General features: G+C 43.9%; 2 protein-coding genes across 4 annotated transcripts in view; one reads left to right on the forward strand and one right to left on the reverse strand.

The window, feature by feature from the left end:
• Positions 1-13,114, reverse strand: part of GPATCH2 (G-patch domain containing 2) — a 150,837-nt gene extending 137,723 nt beyond the window's left edge. For both annotated transcript variants that reach the window (XM_055144584.1, XM_055144585.1), the window contains exons 1-2: positions 12,926-13,114; positions 2,713-3,429 (exon numbers count right to left, since the gene is read on the reverse strand). In XM_055144584.1, the coding sequence (XP_055000559.1) occupies positions 2,713-3,429; positions 12,926-12,981 (773 nt within the window). In that variant the 5' untranslated portion in view covers positions 12,982-13,114. The remainder of the gene's footprint in view (positions 1-2,712; positions 3,430-12,925) is intronic.
• Positions 13,115-13,202: 88 nt separating this feature from the next.
• The window catches only part of SPATA17 (spermatogenesis associated 17), a 167,717-nt gene continuing 153,912 nt past the window's right edge, over positions 13,203-27,007 (forward strand). For both annotated transcript variants that reach the window (XM_055144650.1, XM_055144651.1), the window contains exon 1: positions 13,203-13,469. In XM_055144650.1, the coding sequence (XP_055000625.1) occupies positions 13,402-13,469 (68 nt within the window). In that variant the 5' untranslated portion in view covers positions 13,203-13,401. The remainder of the gene's footprint in view (positions 13,470-27,007) is intronic.

The following is a 27,007-nucleotide window of genomic DNA, read 5'->3' on the forward strand; positions in this document are numbered from 1 at the left end:
ATGAATGCTTAATGAATCAACGTAGGAGCCAATCTTAGGACTTGACCCCAAACCTGGGCTCTACCAGGGTCCCTTTCCCTCCAGTCTTCTCAATATACCTATTCACAACTTTCGTTTTCCCATTTACTATCACTCGCATACTTTGCCTCTCACTTACAGGTGGATTAGACATGGACTAAGCCAGAAAACTAAAGAAAAGCAAGTTGAGCCTCTTCACTGCTTGAGCCCTTCACTAGTTTCCCGTGGCTTTTATGAAGAGGTGCAAATTCCTATGAGAACATGCTGTGGCCTGACTCAGTTTCCACTTTGCATGCCAGTGACAAGAACCACATCCTGGTCTCAAGCACACATCAGAGCTCCACCATCTAGTCTCTGCACAACCCCACAGACCCCTTCTAGCAGCTAGGAAGGTCCCTCTCTCCATGGGCTCCTTCTGCTGAGGGCAAAGTGAGGCACTTGCTTCCAACCAGGCAGTGGATAAGCAGCCTCCACTCCTGCCCCTCAGCTTAGCTCAATCACGTCTGCAGAGCGCAGGCAGCAACTACTCAAAGGCTCGTTCCAGGATGGAGTGATAGCACAGTGGATAGGGCATTTGCCTTGAACGTGGCTGACTCAGGTTCGATTCCCAGCATCCTATATGGTCCCCCGAGCACAGCCAAGAGTAATTCCTGAGTGCATGAGCCAGGAGTAACCCCTGAGCATTGCCAGGTGTGACCCAAAAAGAAAAAAAAAAAGGTTCGTTCCATCTTCTGCCTCCTCCTCTCATACCCAGTTGCATCATCAGGTTCCTTATTCATCCACCAGATCCCAAGAAGTGCAATAACCATTTACAGAGAGACAACTCTCCAAGTTGTCTAAGATACACCTCGACTGGCTAGGGAACCACCCTGCTAGATTATCTTCTCAGGAAACGAGGGCCTTGCTCTCCAATGACAGATGAAATGACATACAAGGAGAATCTCAAATGACAACCCCAATCAGGAGAGCAAAACCACCCTTTTTGGCAATCTGTGCCTGGGTCGTTGGGAACTGGTAGGGTACCCGCTGGTCCCCAATGTGAGCTTGGATATTTTCTACAAGGAAAAGAAAGGAAATGAGTTTCCTCTAACTTCTTAGGGGGGATGCCTATCAATAAAAGGCAGACATCCAGAGAGAAGTTTTTGCCATCAACTGCCAGAGCAGAGGGCCGGTGAATAATCCAGAATTAAGCACTTTTCAGATGCCACACGTCCCTCTCCTAGTCACTGCACAAGATAATTATTATGGTGGTGGAGGGATTAGTGTTGAATTATTGTATACCTAAAACCCAACTATCGGTATTTTGTAAATCATGGCTCTTTGATAAAAATTTTAAAAAATAATTACTTCAAAAGGGTTGATGAGTCCTCAAGATCAGTGTCGAAATAAGTCTCAGTGTGGGCCAAGCAAGACAACTTTCTTGGAAGAAAAGCAACTTCCATCAGCTATTCAAAGCCTTCCTGATAAATCTTTATGCCTTGGTTATTTTCACTCTTAGAAGACCAACACTTATAGGAAATAAATTCTACTGAAAAAGCCTTTTCTATAAACTTTTGCCAGATCCTGCTCCTGTTTATAAGGCTATTTACATGTCATTGATATGTGTACATTATAAACATTATAAGCTCTAAAGCACATAGTTTCTACAATTAATATAAAATCTATCCTATGAATTAAACCACTCTTTTCCTTGCTATTTTTAAGGAACGTACTTTTTTCTGGGTCTTGCTCTGCCTTTGGATTTAAGGAAATAAGGACAAGCCTAAAACAGAGTGTATCCTGTCACTACTTGAAAAAGAAATGAAAATTTCTTCTTTTTTTACTTGAAGGTGGGGTTAGTGGGGAGTCATCCTGGCAGTGCTCAGGGATTTCTCTTGGCTCTTTGCTCAGGAATAACTCCCGGTGGTGCTCAGGGGTCAATGTGTGATGCGGAGCTCAAACCCAGGTTGGCAGCATACAAGGCAAACACCGCAGCCCCTGTACATCTCTCTAGTGCCCTCCTGCACTTCTTGTCAGTAGCTTTAGTTGTGTGGCAAACAAAAGCACTCACTTACCTTTCAATGCTGATGAATCACCACGGCGGCAGAGTGAGGCCGCCTCCTAATGGAGAGATCAGACTAACGGCCAGTGGGCGCCCACCTGGCCCATTAGTCTCCAGACAAGAGCAGGTGACATAAAACTGCCAGTCAGGTGGTTTTATGACTCACTGAGATCAGAATTCCAAGCTATCCACAGACTTCCTAAAGCAGCAAGGCCCCCACACACCCAGGGGACAGGCAGCAACTGCTGCGTCTCAGGAATCTAGAGTAAACTGAGGACCCGGAACACTAAAGAGGACCAAAAGACTAGAGCTCTGTAATTAAGTAAATAAATAATTATAGATCCACTTCCTAGGAGTTACAAATGTGCTCCTATTCGAAAGCACTTTCCCATCGAAAATCCATTTCCTCTTCACTTCGGAGCTGAAAATTAAGTCATTATAACACAATCACAAGACTTTGCGTAAATCAAATAAGCAATTTTGCTCCGTGCTAAACATCGTAAATTATGGGGAAATATAACCATGGTTAAACAGCAATATCACTGCCATTATTATAATTTATAATTGCTCAGAAATAGAATTAATTAAAATACATAGCACGGTCAACCAGCAACATGGGAGCCACAGATTTAAACGTAGAAGGGAAAAGGCACCTTTCACTCATGAGTTCGTCAGAGACCTTCTGCTCTTCATATTCCATTTTGTCCTTGTCCACCTGGTTGGGTTCCTCGCTTTCCAAAACCACGCCCTCATCTGGGATCCGGGGTCCCTGTCTCACAATCTTCAGCTTCCTCTTCTTGACTTTATTCTTGGTGAACTCTTGGTATGGACAGGTGCCGTCATTGTCCATGTCCTGGTCTCTGCAGCCATCCAGGGGCTGGCTGGTGGAACGTTTGCTGGAGACGTCGTGGGGCAGATCGACGGCCATACGTTTCACCTTCCTCCGCCGTCGCAAAGTCCGGTTGCCCAGGTTGTCCACAGCGAAATCCGACTCATGCCACAGAGGCCTTTTCCCTCGGACGTTGTTGTTTAAGTTGGACGACGGCCGGCGCTTGGCCACTAGCATCTGGTCGTCGGAGTCACTGTGGTCTTTCTTGTTGTTATTGTGGGTCTCCCGGTAGTCCTTGCTGGGCTCTTCTAAACTGGAATCTGAGCCTTCGCTCAGGCCATGCCCCATCTCCCAGGGGTGGTGGACATTGTAGGACCTCCGCTTCCGCCCTCTCCTCTTCCTTGCCTGGCGCTTCAGAGGGCAAGAGAGACTTCGAGAATGGTCTCCTGTTTCCGCAAAGCCTCCCCTAGCCTGCTCTGAGCTCTCCTCCAAAGCCGAGACAAGATCATGAACCAACTCTTCCATGGTTCGACTGAAATGCCTGTTCCAAAGGAAGACAATAAAGTAAGAGACAAGGGCAGGGACCAAAGCCCCCCAGCTCCAAACTCCCCAAACTTAGTCTACCTGCCCCTTCCCGAGAAAAAAAAGATTACTTGGTGGCCCCATCCCTGGAAATCTACACTCTTTAAGTGAACAAGCAAAAAGTACCTCAACTGGCTCCTATGGCCCATTGCTGAGTACCACTGCCTAGGAGAGGACAGAATGTTCCCTCTGGAATGAAGCTTAGTTTAATGCTGCAAGCCATCCACTCTCAATGGGAAAAAGCATTATGTGATGATAACGGTTTGAAAGCCACTGACTGTCCAATATAAGATATGATGGGAATGAACTTTCTCTCTCTCTCTCTCTCCCCCCCCCTCTCTCTGAAACACAAAAAGCTAATTCCAAAGTTCTTCACAGATAAAGATATACAAATTTAACCAAACATCATGCAAAATTCAGGACTGAAAATGCTCATATGCAAAAGGAACTTCCTGGCCTAAGACAGATCATCACTAGTTTTGGTCTACACTACAAAATAATCTGTGAACTTTTTTTTGGTACTAATACTTGGCATTACTGTCTGACCCACTCATCAGCAAAGAGACATCACATATGGGACGCTGGTCAATGGTAACTGATACTTTCAAACTCAACTCCCAAAGACTGGCATGATGGATGGTCTGACATTTTATTTCTCAAATGTGATTCAAATGAGCAGCTTCTATAGACAAACATTTTGCAAACCGATTCTAGGAGCATGGAGAGATGAAAATCTTCTCAAATATAAAGAACTATTCCAGGGTCAACGGTAGAGGTGGAAGGTGGGTAGAGAACAGTCATTATTTCTATAACAGCCCCCTGAGGGAAAAGGTCTCTGCAGAGAAGGGAAATAGCCTGAGCACTCCCCAGTGAGTGGGTGTAGTTGCAATCTAGCTATCATCTTGGGCAGAAGGTGTCTGAACCACTGCCTATGGGTCCTGAGCACCTGTCTCTTCAGGCACGGGAAAATTCTCGCTGGTGATTCTGCTGGGCTAGCCTGTTTCAATGCCACCCTAACTATAAATGCAGAGTCAACTGGGAGTCATTCCCACGACCATTTCTGCCCCTCACTGCCTTCTCACAGCTCTGTGGGGTCTCTGGGAACAGAGACAGAGACGGAGAGCAGCATGCCCAGGACGGCTTCACAGGGTGGGAAGGAGAGTCAAACTCCACCTCCTACAGAGAGCAGCCCCAGAGCAATGTTAGTTGCGCCCCTCCCCACCAAAAAAAAGGATAAAAATAATTTTTTAATCATAGAAGAATCTGGGGTTAGAGTGATAGCACAGTGGGTAGGGAATTTGCCTTGCATGCGGCTGACCCGGGTTCGATTCCCAGAATCCCATATGGTCCCCTGAGTGCTGCCAGGAGTGATTCCTGAGTATTAAGCCAGGAGTGACCCCTGTGCAATGCCGATGTGACCCAAAAAGGAAAAAAAAAAACATACTAGAAATAGCACTGAAGCCCAAACACATGCTGCCATGTGAAGCTACACAGAGTCCAGAGGTTCATGAATAACCACCTTCTGGATTTCCCCTTGTTGCACTCTTTCTTCTTTTCCTTTAACACTCTTTCTTTGGAAGAAATGAAGTCTGAACCATCTATTCCTCTGATTAATAAACACTGCAGACTGAAAACAGTTCACTGGAAGTCAGTGGAATGGTGTTCCACCAAGACTGCTTTGTCTAAGGCTAAGGGCACCGCATCACCTGGGTCTGTCTTGGCGAACGACTCTTTGAAGATTCAGCTTTCCTACCAATGGATGAATGACTAATTCTAAACATTAATGTGAAATGAATTCAGCCTACTAACATTGTAAGCTGTTTTGGAAATTATAATGCAGTGCTTTATTCCAGAAAATTGTTCTAACACTTAATAAAAAAGGTTAGCACATCAAGATGAATCTTCAATCCACTGAAGTCTCATACTCTTTGAGTAATTTCATATAAAAATTATAGCTGCAGCTAATAGTTTAACAAAATATAACCAATAATATTACAATGAGAGTCTAATTTCTAACATCATTAAAACTATATCAGTCTTATTTGATTTTATTAATGGTTTCCAAGAGCATAAAATCAACTTTAGAAATATTATCTAACTTATTTCCTGGTATCAGATTAATGGACTAAAAAACTATTTTTACAAGCTTTTTAAAAAACTGTTAGAAACGCCCAAAGGCTAAAAAAATATATAAAAAGAGAACACTAAGTCTCAGGGCTCAAGGGACATTTTTCCCTTTCAATTTCAACCAACCCACCAACCTCCAGAAGTTAATCCAACCACAACTCCCTGTTCATGAGACACAAATATTCCATAAAATTGCCTCCTTTCCTTCTCTCAGGTCAGACAGGTATCAAGTAGTCTCAGCGAAATCGTGGTAAGACTATCATATGGCCAGCCTTGCCTTCATTTCCTCTGCCTTGGCAGTTACATTGAAGACCGCAGCACAGAAACACATGGTCCAAGAGACTTTTTTTATTCGAGGGGTCAGGGAAGGAAGTTTGGGGGTATGGGTCACACCAGGTGGTACTCAGGGCTAGCTTCTGGCTCTGTGTTCAGGGATCACTCATAGTGGGGTTCAGTGGAATTTATGTGGTACTGGGAACAAACTGGATTTGGCCACAAGCAAGACAAGCACCCTGTGGCCCAAAAGAATTCTTTTAGGAGATATTGCAAAATAGGCTAAAGGCAGGAGGCCTGGGCTGGATCCCTAGCACTCCCTGGTCCCGCCACACCCAAGTCAGGAAGTAACCCCTGAGCACCACTGGGTGTGACCTGGGGAATCAAACCTGGGCCTCCTGCGGGCAAATATGTGCCCCAGGCCAATCTATCTGGCCTTAATTTTAAAAATTCATATTCAAATTTCTAAAATAACTGTTCACTTAAAAATTTATTTTGGAAATAAAATCTTGGGAGAGATTGCATTTGGTGTAATATCTAAGGTAACAGCTCACTAAAGCTTTTCTTATGATACAGCAAATGGGTAGAATAAAAGTATAAAGTTCAATTATGTAAAGGGAAACTGCTTGAGCAGATGAAAGTTTTTTAAAAAATCTTTCTTTCCCCTCCCCAAATTATTAGACAATACTGAGCAACACAAAATGTGTAATGAAGTCAACATCCAATGTACCGACTGTAGGTAAAACCTTTAACTGAAGGCTGCACTAACCCTCCCCACCATGAGCGAAACCCTCTTCCTGGCTTCCTTAATACCAAGTATTAAACAATTATTTTTTTCAGCACTCCCCTAAAAATTATGCCCATTCAAAGTAAGAAAATTCAATTACTGTACAAAATAAGGGCTGAGTAAAGGTTTTCATTCTGGAATAAAAGGAGAAGAACCAGGAAGCAGACTTGGTCGCAACTTTCGAATTTCTCTGTATACCCAAAGAACTGTGAGTTGCTTGATGGCCCAAGAGGGAACTAAGACAGTCAGAAATAGACAACAGGATGCAGCAGGCGCTCAGGAAACCCCAGGAAACAGACACTCTCCATCAGTTAACAGCCTGTATGTCTGACAGTGACACTTTTAAATCTCCATTACTATAAGAGGGGGAAAGAGCATGTACTTAAAAACTAGAGAACAATTGATTTGCCTGGATACTGTTAACTATACAAGAGGATATGTTTGTCTGCTAAGTAAATGAAACAATTTTACTAATAAACAAACAAAAACCTTTAGGACACAACTAAAGGGTAAGGGCTTACAATTATCAAATAGGGAGAGACAGCGAGACAGGGAAAAAAAGGAAGGAGGAAGGAAGGAAGAAGGAAGGAAGGAAGGAAGGAAGGAAGGAAGGAAGGAAGGAAGGAAGGAAGGAAGGAAGGAAGGAAGGGAGGGAGGGAGGGAGGGAGGAAGGGAGGGTGTGGGAAGGAAGAGAGGGAGGGAGGGCGGGAGGGAGGGAGGAGGAGAGGGGAGGGAAGGGAAGAAGGAAGAGAAGAAGGGAGGGAAGGAGGGAGGGAAGGAAGAAAAGGTATGGTATAGTGGAAAAGTTCTCACTTCATCGCTGTTTGAACCTAGCTTACCTTTCCTACTGAAGAGGGCAGAGCTACAAATACGTAACTGCTAACTACAACCACCACAGTGCCTTTCCAAAGTCTAAGGGAAGCAATCAACATCTGAGTCACTGTCATTTGAATTCCGTATGCAGTGACTCAGGGGTACCCCACTTGCCAGTCACGGCTGGGGCTGAAGAAAGCTCTCTCTCTGTTCACAAAACCCAAGAGCTGGCGGGTCTACACGCGGGCGGTGAACAGCGTGTCCCAGGGAGCCCTGAGTGCTGCGGAGCATCACAATGGGCAGCAAAGCGAGCGAGTGGAAAGCCTTCCCGGGGCCAGTGTTCTAAGGGGCAGGCTTCATCCTCCAGCCACCAGCAGCCCAAACCTGTTTCAACACTGGCTCTCAGACTGCAGTGTGAACCAACATGGCAGACCAGTGGTTTTCTCCCTGTCTGCACCTGTGGCCCGGGCCGGCTGAGGAACAGGTGGGTGAGACCAACCCCCTTTGTAACTTCTGTGACGCAATGATGCAAGGAGCATCATAAGTTTAAATTTTAACAAAGCGCCTTGCAGGAATGAGTAAATATGCTTCCTTAATGACAAAATAGTATCACGGTATCTACCTTGAACTAATGCTGTCACCTGTCATAGAGGACCTTCCACCCAGCCTACTACTGGATTGAGAAACTGCCTCAGCACTCTGGACTGGGAAAGGAGCCCACCTCGACGGTGACTTACCCTCCCCTTCAATGCAAACATCTAGGCTAGCTGAGAACATTCTGACCTACCTAGACTCAGCCATGAGTGAACAGTAACCTTCTCTCTTTTACCAAAGCCCAGGCTTGGGGACAGAGGAGCCCAGATTATTCTATAACATGCCAACAATGAACTGTCACACTCTTGATACTAGGCAATGGATACAAAGTAAAACTCTGGGAAAGAAGGGAACTTCCTAGAAGGTGTGTTTGAGTCAAAGCTTTGATTCTGGTGTCTCAATTGCTTACAAAAGGGCCGGAAGGCTGTGAACTCGTTATTCATCTTCAGATTCTGGGCATTCACCTTAAAAGGGGCTCAGCCACTCCCTCGAGGCCCTGCAAGGAGAGTGGGCGCTGCCAGGGGAACAGTCATGTCAATCCTCAACCCGCAAAGCAGCCAGCATCTACTTAAGGCAAAGGCTTTGGCCTCCTTGACGTACTGCCCCAGGGGAACGAGGGCAGATGACATTTGCCAAAGCCCCGCAGACAATTGCCCAAGGTGTATGGCCTCAGAAAAGACCTGTAATGACCTCAGAAGAGAATCTGCAAGTATCAAGTGAGAAAAGCATGTGAAAACTGGGTGCCTCAAGCGGTCGGTCCTGGGAATCAGCTTTCAGAGTTAAGTGTGCCAGACTCTCCACCAAAGAGAAAAGTGCATTTCCCACCAGTTGAACAAAACCTCCCAAGGACCCTGACTCACCCAGTGGCCCTGTCCCTATGTCCCACAGGATACGCTTACTTGCTTACTTCTTTACCCCAGGGACAGAGAAACGAACAGAACTTAAAAGGAAAAGTCAGATTCTACTATTCAAAAGGGATCTGAATAAGTTGGTCCAGTTTAGTATTTAAATTGAAGAAAGTCTCTGTGTCTGCCTCTTCACTGAAGGACCTTACGCATCATTCAAAATGTAGCCTCTAAGTTGCTTTCAAAATATAACTCAATGAAGAAAAAAACGTACTGCCTAATAGTCTAAAATAAGCAAAACTTGCATTTTAAAAAATAATTCCTTTCCAGTCTTATCAATACACATCAGCACCTGTCAGACTTGTGCAAGTTCCACATCTGGAGAACAGCTGCACATATATAAGGACCCTGCTTGATAATGCTTGAATACGTAACATGGTCCAGGTTCCTAAGAGGAACAAGAACGAAGACAACTGGATATCAATGGCAATTACCTCGAATCACACCCAACACATACACATGTTTTAAATAATAAATCAGGGGGGAAGGGGAATGAACCAACCAATCGGTGGCTAAATTAATGAATAAATAACAAAGGAAAAATAAGACTTGATGAAAATGTAGAAAGTCCAGATACCACAACTGCACACATTAAAAGCCATGGCATCTGTGTTGGATGTTAAAGGACCATGGCAGTCAGGGGCAGAATGCTCAGTTTGGCACACAGGCTGCCAGCTAACCAGAGCAAGGTGCTGAAGAGTCAAACCAAGATAGCTGAGTTCTTGTCAAAATCACACTAGACAAGGCCTGAGGCAGAGACTTCAGTGGGACATTATGAAACCAAGTTCCAGAGCAAAAACAAAAGCCAGGTACTTTTTAAAAATGTGTCTTTTGCACTCTAGAGTTAGCCAGACCTACAAGGAAACAAAATAATCAACTAGAACAGAGCTATAGAAATCACAGCCCAGTCAGTATATTTTCTTTCAATGGCTTTAAAAGCAAACCACACCAAGTTCACTAAATGCTACAGTTTAGTATATCAATGATTCCTTCAATATTTTGATGATCAAGAACTTTTCTTTGATAGCGGGACCACAGCCAGTGGTATTCAAGGCTTACTTCTGGCTCTATGCGCAGGAGCTACTCCTGGTGATGCTCGGGGGACCATTTGGGGTGTGGGGATAGAACTCTAGTGGGGAATCTTCAAGGCCAGCAAACTACCCACTGTATTGCCTCTCTGGGTCTAAAAGGATTTAAAGGATTTCATTCAAGACCAGGGCTAGAGCTGAGGAGAGAGCACACACATCTTATGGATGAGTTTCTGGGTTCAATCCCCAGACCTGAAAAACACAGACAAAAGAATTTCAGTGGAGGGGCTGGAATGATAACACAGTGGGTTTGCCTTGTACGTGGCTGACCTAAGTTCAATTCCCAGCATCCCATATGGTACCCTGAGCACTACCAGGAGTAATTCCTAAGTGCAGAGCCAGGAGTAACCCCTGTCCATCGTCGGGTGTGACCCAAAAAGCAAAAAAAATAAATAAATAAAAGTAAATAAAAAATAAACAACAAAAATCTTAAAAAAAAAAAGAAAGAATAAAGAATTTCAGTCGAAAAGAGAGTGCAGGCATCATGCTATCCTAGCTCAGTCACAGAGGGTGAGTTGGATGGCACCATGTGGAAACAGGACAAGAATTTTCAAGATAACTGAGGGACATTCTGCATGATAAAGGTGTGTACCTCATCATGACTTGAGTAGGAGGTAGGAGGGAGAAGATGCAGATGTCTTTCTTACATTTTTACTTATCACCTACCCTACAACTTAGTAGGAATACAGTGAGCAGGCCGGTTCTCATAGTATTTCGCCTCTCTGCCTTGAGAAGACACGAAATGGTGAAACCTTATTAAAAGGGCTCCTGGGAGAACAGAAACCTGCTAGGTCCTGTCTTATAAGAAGGATATTTTTGTTTGTTTGGGAGCCAGACTAGAGCAACAGCACAGCAGGTAGGGCGTTTGCTTTGCATGCGGCCGACCTGGATTCAACTCCTCTGTCCCTCAGAGAGCCCGGCAAGCTACAGAGAGGATCCCGCCTGCATGGCAAAGCCTGGCAAGCTCCCCGTGGCGTATTCAATATGCCAAAAACAGTAACAACAAGTCTCACAATGGAGGCACAATACTGATGCCCGCTTGAGCAAATCAATGGACAACAGTGCTACAGTGCTAGTGTTTGGGAGCCATCCTCTGTGGTGTTGGGGGCTTATTCCTGACTCTGTGCTCAGGGATCACTCCTGGCGGGTTTGGAGAACCGTATGAAGTGCCAGACATCAAACCTGGGGGAGCTGCATGCAAAGCAAACACTCTACCTGCTGTGCTATTGCTCTGGCCTGAAGGTTACTTGCCAGTATATGAAATGGCAATGCAAGACTAAACACTAGTGTGTTTCACTTTTACATCTCACATCACCATTAAAAACAACAGTTCATGGCTGAAGAGAGTACAGGGGTTAAGGCACTTGCCTTGATACAGTGCAGACACCACATGGTCCCTCAGTGCCAAATTCAGAGTGAGGAATAGTCCTAAGCATTGCTAGGGGACCCAACACCCCACCTTGCAAAAACAAAACAACCAAAATGGTTCATTAGAAAACGGAAACCAAGGGTTACTTCCTTTTCTTATAGGAAACATGACAATTTAAAAGGTGTATAGGGGCCCAAGAAGTAGTGCAGAAGGTAGGGGCCCTTGTCTTGCCTGCAGTGATCCGAGTTCCATCCCATACCACTTATGGTCTATTGAGTCCACCAGGAGTGACACTGAGCCCAGCAGGGTGTAGCCCCGAAAACACAAAAAGTTTAAAAAAAATAAAAAGATTCTACCTGCAGGTTCATTCATTATGAAATAAGCTCTAGAAAGACTTGGTTCCATTCAAAAGGCACCAGGCAAGAAGTTCCTTGCAACTGTTGATGATTCAGTGATACAAAAGAAATTCTTAAAGCTCAAAGACATGTTGATTTCCTCGAGTTCTCTTTTGCTGCAGAACTGGCTTATAGCCACAATTTCAGAGTAGTGAACTGGCTCCTTTGCTGATTTGTTTCACAACTTGTACTATGTTTAATTGCAGGACCAGGGCCCTGGGGAACCAACAGGACAGGCACCAGAAGGGAGCCTACCATTAAACACCCCAAACCAGTGCCTCACAGGAGGGCGGGCTACAATGTGTCTCACGATTCTGGGTATCAGAAAGGGGACAATCTCCAATACAACTGCTGTCCTAGGGGGTCAGGGGTGCATGAGCTGTCACAGGGGCTGTCCTGGGGAAAAGGAGTGTGTGCCCGCTTCTGTAAAAGCACTTTTAGAGTCTAGGCAATACAGGTAGCATGAAGAGGCATTGGGGAAAAGGGACAGGTAGGAGACACCCCTAAGTCCCCACCCTCCCATCCCCCCGCATTTAATCCTGTCTTGGACATTTTCAGGACAAACCTACACACTTCTCACTTGGTCTAGGAGGTGGCGGCTAAATGCATTGACAGGTACAAGAGTCCCAACTTGGAATAGCTAAAAAAAAAAACAAAAACGGGGGGGGGGGGTAGAGGAATGTCTCTACTCACTATTCAGCTTCCCTAACACATGTACGGCCTTGGACCTTAAAAGACCAGGTCTAACGGTGAATCCAGGACAGGGAGTTGTGGAAGAGGCCTGGATGGGGACGGTCTTCCTTCTCTGGTCCCTGTCACCCCTGTGGCAGGGGCGGAGTTGTTGCGGTGCTGGGGTTGGGGATGGGCTCGGGCTGGCAACCCCAAGGAAGGGACTCTCGGCCAGCCCTGACCGGGTGCAGCCCAGGCCAGCCGCTGCACACACAGCACGCCTTCCTCCAGCTGCCTCTTGCTGGGGACAGGGCACGCGAGGGGGCCTCGGGCTCTCGGGCTCGCCAACCCCTCCAGAAGCCCCCAGCCTCTCCCCCCGCGTCACTCCAGCTCCCCGGCGCCGGTGCTCCCACCCCCGCGGGCCGCCAGCCTCACCAGCTGTTCCCGGCGGCTGGAGCTCCGATCGCTGAGCGCCCGGCAGCCCCGAACATTAACGACACCCTGGCGCCCGGCCTCGAGGCCCAGCCCGAGCACACTCGCCACCTAGCACGGCGCCCGCCACGGCCCGGCCCGGCGCACCAGCATGTTGCGCGGCGCCCCCGGAAGCGGGCGGGAGGCGGAACCGGAACCGCGCGCGGCGCCTCCACGCGCTCCCCCCGCCGCGGGGCCGCCCCGCGCGTCGCCGCCGCCAAGCCCCGCGGCCCAGAGCCGGGGGGGTCCGGCCCGCCCCGCGCCCCGCGGCCGCCCCCGCTCCCGAGCAGCCCAGACCGCGCGGGGGCCGCGGAAACACAGGAGCGCGAGCGGAGGCGCGGGCGCGCGGCGCCGTCCCCCCCGGCGGGCAGTGCGGCTTGGTCGGGCCCGGTCGCCATGGCGACGGAGAGTAACACCCGGGCACAGTCGCCGCCGAGGCCATGGCCACGCTGGCCCTCCTGCAGGCGCGGTCCAAGGTCCTGGGTCAGCACTACTATTACAAGAACAGGTGAGTCGCCCGCGGGGCGCCGGCTGCACCCCGGCTCGTGGGTTCTCGTGGCACTGTCCGGGCACCCGGGCCCCGTTTCCTGGTTCCATCCCCCACGTGGCCGAGCTGCGGAGGATTCCTGCAGCCCCGCGTTCACAAGCCCACCGGACAGGAACGCCCCTGTGCAGGGGGGCGTGTGTGTAGCTCGGAGGGAGTCCAGCGTTACCTGCTTCGACTTTCTGGAAGGTACCGCAGAGATGCAGCGGGCCACCGGTGCACCTCTGATCTCTGTCCTCGCCAAGGGAAAGTGGGTCCTGCTCGGGCGTTACCCCACCCCCTGGAGATCTGGGTCTCAGAAATGTCAAGACCACTGAAGCCCTCCTTCCCGAGACTCACTGGTCTCGCTCAGGTGACGCTATCAAAGGACCCACCTCGAAGGCTCTGGAAGACTGCACTTCGCCACCGCCCAGAAAGGTGCCAGCAAGCCATGGACTTCGGGCAGCCTTGTCTGCAGGAGTTCCCCAAAGGAGTAAAGCTGAGCAGGATTGGAAACAGCCGCGAGGCAGAGGAATGGAAGCACCAGCAAGAAGGGAGACTTTGCAGGGATGAACTTATTCTAGCATTTAGCTCATGACGGCTTCTCCCTCACAGCAAGGAGAAAATTCAAGTTTACACCCTGCTGTAAATAGTAGTGGGGGAAGATTATCCCCACCTCACTTCTGAAACTGCACGTGGCAAGCATCACTTTGGACTTAAACGTGTTTCACGTCTCCATTATCAGTCGTCATTCCTGATATGCACAACAAATCTTAGTTAATCCCATCATTGGTCCTGTTTTAAATAAAATACCCCCAAATAACTAGAGGCTGGATCGATAGCACAGCGGGTAGGGTGTTTGCCTTACACGCAGCTGACCTAGTTTTGATTCTTCCACCCCTCTCAGAGAGCCCTGCAAGCTACAGAGAGTATCTCGCCCACAGGGCAGAGCCTGGCAAGCTACCCGTGTTGTATTCGATATGCCAAAAACAGTAACAGCAAGTCTCACAATGGACAGAAGCAAATCGATGAGCAATGGGATGACAGTGATATAGTGATACCCCAAAATAGCTAAGGAGTGATATACTCTATAGGTCTAGATAAGTATATTTAACATTCCTTTAGAAATTATGGCAACCCCTGTATTTATTTTTAACAGATAAATATAAAGCAAATCACTGTCACTGTCATCCCGTTGCTCATCAATTTGCTCAAAGGGGCACCAGCAATGTCTCATGAGACTTTTTGTTACTGTTTTTGATGTATCGAATACGCCATGGGGAGCTTGCCAGGCACTGCCGTGCAGGTGAGATACTCTTGGTAGCTTGCTGGGCTCTCTGAGAGGGGCGGAGGCATCGAACCTGGGTCTGCCACGTGCAAGGCAAATGCCCTCCCCACTGGCTATTGCTCCAGCTCTCCTAATTTTCATGGGCTGCTACAGGGTACAGGCACTAAAAATAGTAAGAATAATGATGAACAGATAGTGAAACAGCATTACTTGAGCACTGGTTATTTGCTGATCATTGCACGAGGAACTCATTTCATTTGTTTTTCACACTGCTACCAATTAATATTTTAATTTACGTTTTGGAGGGAGAGGGCACACACCTAGTGAAGCTCAGGGGTTACACCTGGCTCAGTATTCAGAAATTACTCCTGTAGTGCTCTGAAGGCCTTATGGGATGCCAGTGGTTGAACTCAGTTTGGCCTCATGCAAGGCATATGCCCTATCTACTGTACTATCACTCTGACCCTAACTTCACATTTTTGAAGCTCAAGAACTGTATTCTAGAAAAGCCTGTTGAAATACTACCGTGGCAAAAGACACCATTTCTGCAGTTTTCACTACCAACATTGATCCTCACTACCTGGTTTCTGATAATAACCTTTATCTTCAGATTTATGAAACCATTTGGAGAAAAGTTTAGGGTTAGGTCATGAAAAATACGTTAGCATCACTATTATTATCATTAACATTTTCAGCATAAAGTAAAGTCCTGAAATGGCACCCAGGACTTAAAATCCCTGTTTGCCTTATTTAGGCAAGAGAGAGAGAGAGAGAGAGAGAGAGAGAGAGAGAGAGAGAGAGAGAGAGAGAGAGAGAGAAAGCAGGTATTGATATCTTTGGGGCAAAAGAAAAATTAAAAGTATTAATTTATATGCTTGCATGCTACCCAAAATCACTCTGTTCCTGTGGTTGGTTACTGAGGTGAGAATGCTCAGATCATTTTTTCTATATAAATCAGTGGTAATACTGAATTTGGAGATACAACACGCCAAGCCTCCAACAGCAACTGTATCATACCAAAGAAGAATGATCTACTTTCAGATAGAAGGGAAAGCTGTCTGTGAAAAAGCAGTCAACTTTTTTGAGAAATTACCATAATTTTTATGTCCCAACTGTCACTGACTAAATCACTAATTCTAGTGTGCCCAAGAATCACCTGAGAATCTTGATAACATTCAGATTCTGATTCTTTGAATCTTATTTATGGCCATAATCTGCATTTCTCACAGGAAATATAATGGGAGACTGAACACTGAATTCTCAGACATAGGTCTTGCTCTTGAGAACCAGGATACAATATGAGAACTGGGTCCATCAGCAATTTGCCTTGGTTCCAGTGCCCCAAAGTGAAATTATACAAACCTACCTAGGATAGTGAGCTATAATTTTAACCTATTGGGTACACTGCCCTAAAGACTGTCCATCACTGAAATATCATTAAGTGACATATGACTATGAATCATATTTATATAATTGCAATATCATTGTAGCAGGGGGCAGGGTCCGCCAGCCTTGCATAACAGATACATACATACCTCTCAGAGAGCCTAGCAAGCTACCAAGAGTATCCCACCCACACGGCAGAGCCTGGCGAGCTACCCGTGGTGTATTCGATAGGCCAAAAACAGTAATGGGTCTCATTCTCCTGACCCTGAAAGAGCCTCCAATCATTGGGAAAGATGAGTAAGGAGAGGCTGCTAAAATTTCAGGGCTGAGTGTAATAGAGACGTTACTGGTGCCTGCTCAAGTAAATCAACGAACAACATGACAGTGATACAGTGATACAATATTGTGAAATGTGTATGCATGTTGATTCTATTTTCACATGAGTAAAGGAACATGAGATTCAGGCAGATAGGTAATTTATGTGAACTTACAAAGCTACTAACTCTCAAAGCCAAGTTGTCCAACTCTAAAGCCTGTAACTTCAGTTCCTCGACAGACCAGATCTTTTTCTCTTCCTTCCTTCCTTCCTTCCTTCCTTCCTTCCTTCCTTCCTTCCTTCCCTCCCTCCCTCCCTCCTTCCCTTCCTTCCTTCCTTCCTTCCTTCCTTCCTTCCTTCCTTCCTTCCTTCCTTCCTTCCTTCCTTCCTTCCTTCCTTCTTCCATTCTTTCTTCTTTCGTTACTCCCCTCCTTCCTTTCTTCCATTCCTTTTTTCTGTTTGTTTTGTTTTGGAGACATACCCAGCAATGCTAGGTCTTGGGCTCAGTGATCACTCTTTATGCTTTGGGGACCTTATGGGATGCTTATGATCAAACCTGGGTCAACTACGTGCAAGGCAAATGCCTTAACTGCTGCATTATCTTTCCAGCCCTCCATACCAGATTATCTACCTTCCATAATAATCTGATGGAGTAAATGCCAGCAAATACCAAAATCCAGAAATTCAAATGTCGTGAGTATGCCATTGTAAATCCACCAAGAGTTGAAGGAAACAGCTTTGATCTTCCTTGGTTTCTTGCGATGTCTTCATTCTATGTTGGCAACAAGAAGGTGGCAAATAAAAGGTTATTAAGTCAGCACCTAAATCCCTCTGAAGTGGAAAGGTTACTTTTTAGAAGATTATTACTCAATCTTCAAATCAAATATTGAGATCAAATATTGGCTCTCCATGAAGAAGAGAGAAGCTTCTCCCAAAAGAAGAAGCTGGAACTCAAAAGTGAGAAGCAATTTGGGCAGTAGCTACTGCCAGCTGCTAACAGAGCCAGGGAGCAGGGAGATTGCACATTACTGAATCTCCCCCAAGACCTCTGGACTGTTGATCAAACAGGAAATATTTGGTGGACATTAGTATTTTCACCAGCCTATTAGAGTGACTGAGTCTCAGGCTTAGGATGTTGCATGGTGGAAAAATCTAAGTGCTTTTTTAAGTTTCCAAGTAAAAGAAAAAAGCTGCAATGAACTTGAGGAGAACTCAAACGTTCGTGGCTGAGAGCTGCCTCCCCAGGCCTGACACTGGGCAGCAGTGGGCAAAGGACAGGGGAAACAGCGGAACAGGAACCGGGCTCTAGGCTGGTCGGGGGTTGGTTTATTTCTCTCTCCCCTCCAGCATAGTCCGACCTCTGCCTTTATGGGGCAGTCGTAGTCATAGTCCCGGTCATCAGAGTTCCATCATCCTAGTCTCTTCGTGGACCTCAAAGTCCTCTCCTTTGTTGTATCTTCTTCCTCATCTGGCATAGTTTCATAGTCTTCTACTTCCAGTCATCATTATCATCTGGTTCTCCTTCTGGTCCCAATGTCTCCAAAGTTCTCCTCCTCAGCTTCAACATCTCGTCATCAACTTTCTACACCCTAGTCCTCAGCATCTGGTCTTCAGTGTCTAGTCCTGACTTTTTCATTACCAACATGTAGTCCCAGTGTCTCATCTTCATCTCCTTCCCAGAGTCTAGTCCTCACTTTCTCCTTCTCAGCATCTCCTTCTTGAAGTCTAGTCCCCTCTTACAGCCAAGTTATATAGAAATCATGAAGGGTGGGGATACAAAGGTGGGGTGGAATATTACCATAACAACAAAGAGAGGTAAAGCATCTCCTTCAAGAGATTAACTCAAGGACAAAATCTCATCTGAGAGTTCAGCACTCCAGATTACTAGGAGATCCACACAAGGGCAGGATTCCATTCAAGGTATATTGATTCCATTCGAGGTGTATTTCTCCTTTTCTCAGCTAGTAATCCATTTGAACAGTCGTAATAAATGTACTTCTTATAATATTTCTAGCAATGTCATTTTGTATGAACACAGTAGGAGATATATTAAGCTTAAGGGTTGGCTTTTCCTGGGGACATCTCGCTATATATTCCAGACCATAGTCCTCAGGCCAGGTTAGTCTTTTCTAACCCCAACAGGGTCCTCATTCAGTTACTTCTTTTTTGGGTTATGACAGAGTTTGTCCGTGACTGTGCTCTTATAGCTAAGTATTATGGCACTTGGTGTGGCCCATTTTGATGCCATGGTGGCTCACAGCTTGCCCTGGGTCCATCCAGTCCCTTGTTGGGACCTTGCTCTTGGAGTGCTAGGAACTAAGAGCAACTGAGACTTAAGTAAATATGGATGCCCAAGAGTAAATATTATTTTGGAGTCAATTAATTCCCATGTTAGCATCAACTGTCTTCTTGTGTCTATACAAAAAGGACGTTGCTAAATAAACCATGCAAATGACATAAAAGGAAGAGAAAAGCAATATAGGATTATTAGTGCCTGATGGGAATTGGGTGTGCCTCAGTTGCACTTTTGTGGGAGTGGCTCAGTAAACCTTAAGATCCCTGGGGGAAGAACAAGAAAAACCCAGTGTTATCCAGCATACCTTGTTGACCATTTTTCAATTTTGACTAGTTTCATATTTATTCTTCTAAATTATTGATATAGCCTCTATGATCTACTGGGTCTGTTTTGTAGAAAGAAGAGTTTGGAAACCATTCCATTAATCTTTGTTAATTTTCCCCATAATCTTATTTTGATTTTTCTCTAGTTAACCTGTCAAATGCTAATAGGAATGAATTAAATTGTCACTCTTCTATCAAAATTCTAGAGCAGAGTCTTTTGATGTAATGCTATGTGGCATTGTATTACAGTGCTACCGAGTCTCCTCATTATTGACAAGGTATTGCTCTCTCCATATATATAATGCTTCACCTTTCAGGCATACCTATAATTGTGCTGTCTATACTCTTCTTTCCTAGAGAAGACAATCTTATCATCTATTTCTCTTTGCAAGCAGCTCATTGGGGTTTTTTTTAAAGCAAGTTTGTGATGATGATAAAAGATGAAAATGTGATACAGAAGGTGAGATGTGATGAATGGGAAGAGAGCTGAAATCTCTTTTAATTGCCTTCTCTGCCGGAAAATTATTAAAATGCAGATGCTCCGCAGTACAATTACTGCTCTCACAGACCCAGGTTCTCTATAGAAACTCTTAAGGGTGCAGGGAAAGTGGGGGTGCAGAGGGGAGTGAGGAGAGATGCTTTTTTTAAAAATTTATTTATTTTTAATTAGTGAATCACCATGAGGGTACAGTTACAGATTTATACATTTTTGTGCTCATGTTTCCCCCATACAAAGTTTGAGAACCCATCCCTTCACCAGTGCCCATTCTCCACCACCGGTACACCCAACATCCCTCCTACCCTCCCCATTCCCGTCTCCCCCCACCCCACCCTGCCACTGTGGCAGGGCATTTTCTTTTGTTCTCTCTCTCTCATTAGGTGTTGTGGTTCGCAATAGAGGTGTTGAGTGGCCACTGTGTTCAGTCTCTAGACCACATTCAGCCCGCATCACCTTTCCCCTTCATGGCCTCTGACCGCATTATATTTGGTGATCCCTTCTCTAAGTTGCCCTCTCCCCAGAATGTGAGGCCAGCTTCCAAGCCATGGAGTCAACCTCCTGGTACTTATTTCTACTATTCTTCTATTCTTGGGTGTTAGTCTCCTACTCTGTTATTCTTTATTCCACAGATGAGTGCAATCTTTCTATGTCTGTCTTTCTCTTTCTGACTCATTTCACTTAGCATGATACTTTCCATGCCGATCCACTTATACGCAAATTTCATGACCTCCTTTTTTCTAACAGCTGCATAGTATTCCATTCTATAGATGTACCAAAGTTTCTTCAACCAGTCATCTGTTCTAGGGCACTCGGGTTTTTTTCCAGATTCTGGCTATTGTAAACAGTGCTGCAATGAACATATAAGTGCAGATGTCATTTCAACTATACTTTTTAGCTTCTCTGGGATATATTCCCAGCAGTGGTATTGCTGGGTAATGGGAGCTCAATATCTAATTTTTTGAGAATCGTCCATATTGTTTTCCAAAAGGGCTGAACCAGTCCGCATTCCCACCAGCAGTGTAGAAGGGTCCCTTTCTCCCCACATCCTCGAGGAGAGATGCTTTTACTGCTCTCTGCTGAGAAGTGGATCCAGTGCTTTCACAAACACGTTTCATTTTAATACAACAAACATACTGTAATTTGCATTATTCCCATGGTACTGCTGTAGAAGATTGTACTGTGTCACTGCATCACTGTCATCCTGTTGATCATTGATTTGCTTGAGCAGGCCCAGTAATGTCTTCATTCATCCTAACCCTGAGATTTTAGCAGCCTCTCTTTACTCATCCTTCCCAGTGGTGCCGCATTCAAGACTCTTCAGGATCAGGGGAATGAGACCCATCATTGTTACTGTATTTGGCATATAAATACGCCACAGGGAGCTTGCCAGGCTCTTCCCCGTATGGGGAAGAGTAAACTGTTGGTAGCTTGCTAGTTTCTCAAGAGGGAGAACTAGACTATCAGATATTGTGCGGCTGCACTGCAGCTGCATGCTTCCTGGAGCTTGGTTTTATAGTCTCTAGATGTTGGCCACTGATGGGATTACATGGCACCAGGGTCAGTTTCTGGGTATGACTGCCTAGTTACTGGAAAATGGGGAATCTGGGTGGAGGAGGCCCAGTCCTGATCTGAGCAGCCTTGGAGATCTCGTCTCCAGGTCCCGCACACCTGAGTTCCTCTGCCGGTTCCTTCATGTGTGAGGCTCGTCCAAACATGTGGAGAGTGGCCTTGAGCATGACTGTGGCTGGGTTCCAGAGGTCTTCAACTGGAAGATTGTACTAGAAAACTTTAAACTACCAGCCAAAGATGACCTCTGATACATCTAGTTGCAAAGTGTATGATTGGGGTAGAGAGATTTTGAATCAAGCCTATGCCTGGAACATCACATAGACAAGGACTAAGGGCCATTGGTAAGGTCTTGTTGTGATGAGGACAGTCTACACTCTGGTAAGGGATCTAGGAGAAGCTGTGACTGGCCTGCATCAATATAAAGTGCCTTAATAGCACGTAATGATTCCTAAGCCAGGCCAGTTCTACCATCTGTTTTCCATCTCCTCTCTCCTAAATTTAATTTTTTTCTAACACGAAGATAATCACTAGTTTCTAGTTGCAGATTTTGTAGTTTTTTTAACTTAATTTTTTACTGTGATAATTTTGTTTTACAAGGCTGTCTGTTTTGGAGTACAACAGCAGACCTCTTTAAAATATGAATTTCCACATCACACCCATGCCCCCCCCCCAAATTCTGCCTCTACAATTTTGTCAGACTGACACCCCACCTCCATTTCCCTCCTCCTCTGAATACATTCTTCCTCTGGGCTTGGTTGAACTTGGGTAATGAACCTGGTCCTATTAACCTAAGCAAATAGCTACTTAGATGAATATGAGTTCTTGCTTGGATTTAAATTAGAGCTTTCTGTTATGAACAGGTGTTCTCTCCCTTCTTCCTGGTATATCTTAACTGACTTCTGCCAAATGCTGAAAGAAGGTTTATGTGAAAGTGTAGGAACATTTTTAATCTTAATTTGAGACATTCTTTAATCTTATGCCTCATCTCTTAAATTTATACTCCTACTGTACTTAAATATTTTAAATATCTGATGGCTTTAAATCCAAAAAGAGTAACATCCTCTGGCACATTGCACCCAATAAATTCCTAATTATAAGGAATGAGGACAGAGGTTTAAATGTATATTATCAACTCAATGGATGTCAAAAAGTCAGTTGAGATTTAATATCTTTTCATGAGTGTTAGTCATTTTAAAACAAATAATTGTTAATATATATGTATGTCATGAGATATACTGTGATAAACTGTGGGAGTACAGCTCACTAATTTTATATGTATATAAACCTATGCAACCATTACCCATAAAGTACTTAAGTGTTTTTACATTTTTGTGAATGGAGAATAAAAGTAAATGTTTGATAATGTGATCCTAAAACCAATAATAATATGATATATATGGTTTCACTTAATTCACTAGCAAGAAAAATGTACGATAATCCTATTTTTAACCTATTACTGGAGGTCATAAATATTATAGTAAAAGGAGAGAAAGTGTTCATATATGTTCAAGTATATCAATAGATAGATAATCACCAGAACGATACCTTAAAGAGCTGGCATGCATTTCTTATAGACCCCAAGTTTGATCCCTAGCATCATATGACCCCCAGGTACCTCCAGGTTTAGCCCTGTTGGCCCAGGCACCTCTGATCTAGCAGCATTATTCTCACAGGATCATTAGCTACCAGATCTGTATAACTAGGCCAAGCGTCACTGGCAATGGTTTGGAAAATTCCTTTTGAAACCTCATACGTACATACATATGTATATATGTATGTATACATATATATATATGTATATACACATCCGTGCTTCTATCTATCCATCTGTTGATATATACATCAACACAAATTTGTTTTTGTTATTTTTAATCCCCAAATGATCTGAGAAATTAACTCCTTGGGAAAAAAGGGTCTAGAATACTATTCCAGGGAGGATTGAAAGGTGAAGCATTATGCACACTGAGATGTCAATACATTGTCAATCACAAAGAGACTCAGCAGGACACTAGACGAGACACTCAGCATCACATCAGGAAGTCCCACTCTAAAAGTTCAGTGGAAGAGGGACAACTTAGCATTCCTGTTAGCATGTGTCAGGTTAACTAGTAGCTTGAGATCCTTAAGTCTTAATAACAAAACAATATGCAAACATGTTATTACATCACTGTCAACAGATAGGTGTCCCTGATTTTTTGATAGTTCTCCACTTAGTCACGAAAGACCCACCTGTGTCCCTGACCTTGGGAAGGAGTCCTAAGTAATCACCATTCCTCCAAAGAAAGGTGGGGAGTGACACTTGCATGAATTGAGTGTGACCGCCCCCAAAATACTCCCCAAGAACAACTCTACAAGCCGAGTTATCATGGAAATCCTGCTCTTTCTAGGGATTTGTGTGTGACTTTCAGTCTTACCAGGTATGATTTGATAGGTTATTTGTGGGGTTTATAACACTCAAAATTATTTTTCATATGAAAAACTTTTATTGTTTCTTTGCTCATTTCAGCTTAGGAAATGTTCAAGGAATGTTCTAATTTCAGAGAAGGGAAATCAGCAGACATCTTATATTGCTTGGTGGCGAACAGTATAATTCTATTCCTAATGTCTAACATTGTTACAAGTCACATAGATAATGAGAGCAAAGAGTATGGTATTTTCTTCTGTTATTTTATTCAGAGGCTAGAACATATAATAACATTATAATAAACATGGCATGCTGGTGTATAAAATACATATCTTTGCATATGACTGGAAATCTATGGAACTACATATTTTTTCATTTACTATTTATTGTCAGATAATTCCTAGCTACTAATGATACACATAAATATAGTGTTACCCACGGTTATACTATTTTTTTCAACTGATAATGAAGTGACTAGAAACTTTAGGCTTCTTCTCAATATTTTATTACATTTCTTTTAATACTTTTGGTCTTTCATCATTATTAATTCATTTAGTATTCATTGTGATAATACTAATCATAATAAATTTATTTCAAATTCATGTAGATGTCATATTTTATTCACTGCTATAGGATTTTCATTGTAATTTGGAACTAATTAATATACCATTAAAATAAAGTGTTATCCGCATTTTTCATTTTAAACGTAAAATGTCTAGCAGTTTGTGACATATTGCATGAGTATTCGGTGTCCCAGTGGTAACCCAGGAATCCATGTTTCATTTTTTAAGCAGTTAAGAATAAAGCAACAGAAAAAAATGTATGTGAAAAACATATTTCAGCACTTAAGTTAAAATTTCATAGTAATCTGACTCTTGGTCATTTTTAGTTAAGTTATTCACTTTATTTTTTGTAACACTCCCAGAAGCTCCTCCCAGCTCACAGATAGGATCATAGATCAGAGGACCATGTGGTGCCAGGGACAAATTCAGGCCTCCTGCCTGTTTTCATCCTCTTGAGCTATCTCTCCAGCCCCAGTTATTTTTGAAACATTTCCACTGGCTTAAGATATACAGTTCTTATTATTAGTATTTTGTATGCTTGTCCTTATATACATTGCCATAGAAGATGATTTAATCTTCTTGTTGACTTGTTGACTTGTTGACTTGTTGACAATGTATTTTAAGATAGCATTACTACCAGGAAAGAATAGAAAACACAAACTAGAAGCAGATATTGGACTGTTGGTCTTCTGCATTTCTAATAACATTTATAAGTAGAGAGAAGGTTGAAACTAATATATTAGTCTGAAAGAAGTAGTAGGTATATCTGCATTCCTTATTCACTTTTTAGGAAGAATAGATTAATGTTTCAGTCATTCAAATAGATACGTTAAAAGGAAAGAAAAAGCTCTAATTATCTTAATTGTAATGTTAAAAAAGTCTACTAATCCACTTTGGCACCCAGTGACTTCTTATAGAAATGCATCTAGACTGTGAACTGAGCTAAAATATCAGAAATCCAAAAGCTCATATAATCTTCATTCTCAGCAATGGAAAACAAATTATCAAGTAATACCTTTTCAGCAGGTTTGATTGTTGGGGGAAAATTCCAAATAATAATAGTGAGTTCTCTGTTGAAATATTGAATGTATTCAAAGTATAGAAAGAATAAGTGAAGATCATTCACCACTCAGGTGCGGGAGTGGGTGTGGGAGGGGAGTACATTGGGGTGCTTGGTGGTGGAACATGTGCACTGGTGAAGGATGGGGGTTTGATCATTATATGATTGAGACTTAAACCTGAAAGCTTTGTAACCTTTTTCACGGTGATTCAATAAAATTAAAATTTAAAAAAAAGGAAATGGCTTTTTGGGGCTTATTTTAAAATTTTTTTAGGGTGGAGCATACCCCAAGGTCTGTACCCAGAGTAAGCCAAGGCTTACCCCTGGCTCTGTGGTCAGGAACCACTCTTGGTATGCTTAGGGAGCACATACAGAGCTGGGGGCGGAACCAGGGTGCACAATGTGCAATGCAAGCACCTTGACCCCTCGTGCTATCTCTGCAGCCTCCGGCTTGAGGCTTTAAGAATAAAATGACATGGTTAGGTTCATGTTTTTAAAAATCCAACAGCACAATAGATCGGAGAATGAAATTGAGTAGAAGACAGTTTCTGGAAAACAAGTTTATAATCTTCAGAAGCTGAGGACCTAGGAACATAGAGAACAAGTCATCTTCCCAGTTTCTGTTGTCTGCCCTCCACATAAGTTTAATTTGGCTCAGAAACATCCTGAGATGCAGCGTTTGACAGACCCTTTTACCTCAGTCTGCCACAGCATCTTCCTCTCAGATGGGAAGAGGAGCTCCCTCCGTCTTGGAGGTGACATGGTGCTGCATTCCTGTCAGCCTTCACTCTGGCCTGTGTGGTGCAACTGTATCCACTCCCATTGCTTTCCCTCTGCTCCACACTAACACTGTCATGCTCTCCAGGACTTGGCATCATCACAGGCCCAGATTCAGATATACCTTTTGTGTCTGCAGCTCCTTTTCAGCCAGGCTTGTAGCTAGTCTATCTTGCCACCATCTACTTGCTTCTCTGTCCCAAATAGCTTTATTGTCAATCCTGGTTTTTCGTAACCCACTTTATGGTACTGTACAGAATTTTGTTGGAAATACTTCTCTCATTTTTTTAATTTATTTTCTCTGATTATATAAATCTAATCAAATATGTACACTAAATGGAGCAGAGAACAAGAACAGAAAAATCTTTCATGAGAACACAATTCTGATGTTTTTAAGTAGTAAGTAAGAGTTATTGCCTCAAAAGGCTGGAGCACACACTTTGCATGCAGCAGCCAAGGTTTGGCTGCTAGTATTGCATGGTACTTTGAGCACTGCTGGGAATAATTCTTGAGCGCAAGCTAGGAGCCACCTGCAACACCTCTGAAAGTGGCCCTCAAACAAATAAACAAAAGTAAGAAATAAATTACTAGCCATTTATTGAGCAAACATGAAATGTTAGTTATGTGCTACCCAACATTTTAATGTGTAGCTAATCTAAGACGTATAACTTTATCATAGGAGGATGAGGAATAAAAATTGTGTTGGATATCATTGCTTTGTCCTGCTCCCCTTGCCACTAGGAGCTTAGGTATATCAGTCACGCCCATCAAAGTGCTCCCAAGTCACTCCCATTCCTTTGTTTATCTGTAACCACTTCTACCAGTTTATCTGCTCTTCCTCTAATCAAACTGTGTTAATTTGTAAGGTCAGACCTTGCTAGGACAGTGTATTTGTATTGTAAGTTAATATTGTCTTTCTCCTCTCTTATGTCTTTTGAATGGTTTACTTTAAAACAATATCCTTTTTGTGTGGACAAAGACATTTATTAATATGCTTTGGTAACATGGGATTTAATTGGCTTCAAATATTATTCACTCCCCG

Source organism: Sorex araneus, chromosome 7, assembly GCF_027595985.1.
Source record: "Sorex araneus isolate mSorAra2 chromosome 7, mSorAra2.pri, whole genome shotgun sequence".
In the NCBI taxonomy this organism is placed as follows: domain Eukaryota; kingdom Metazoa; phylum Chordata; class Mammalia; order Eulipotyphla; family Soricidae; genus Sorex; species Sorex araneus.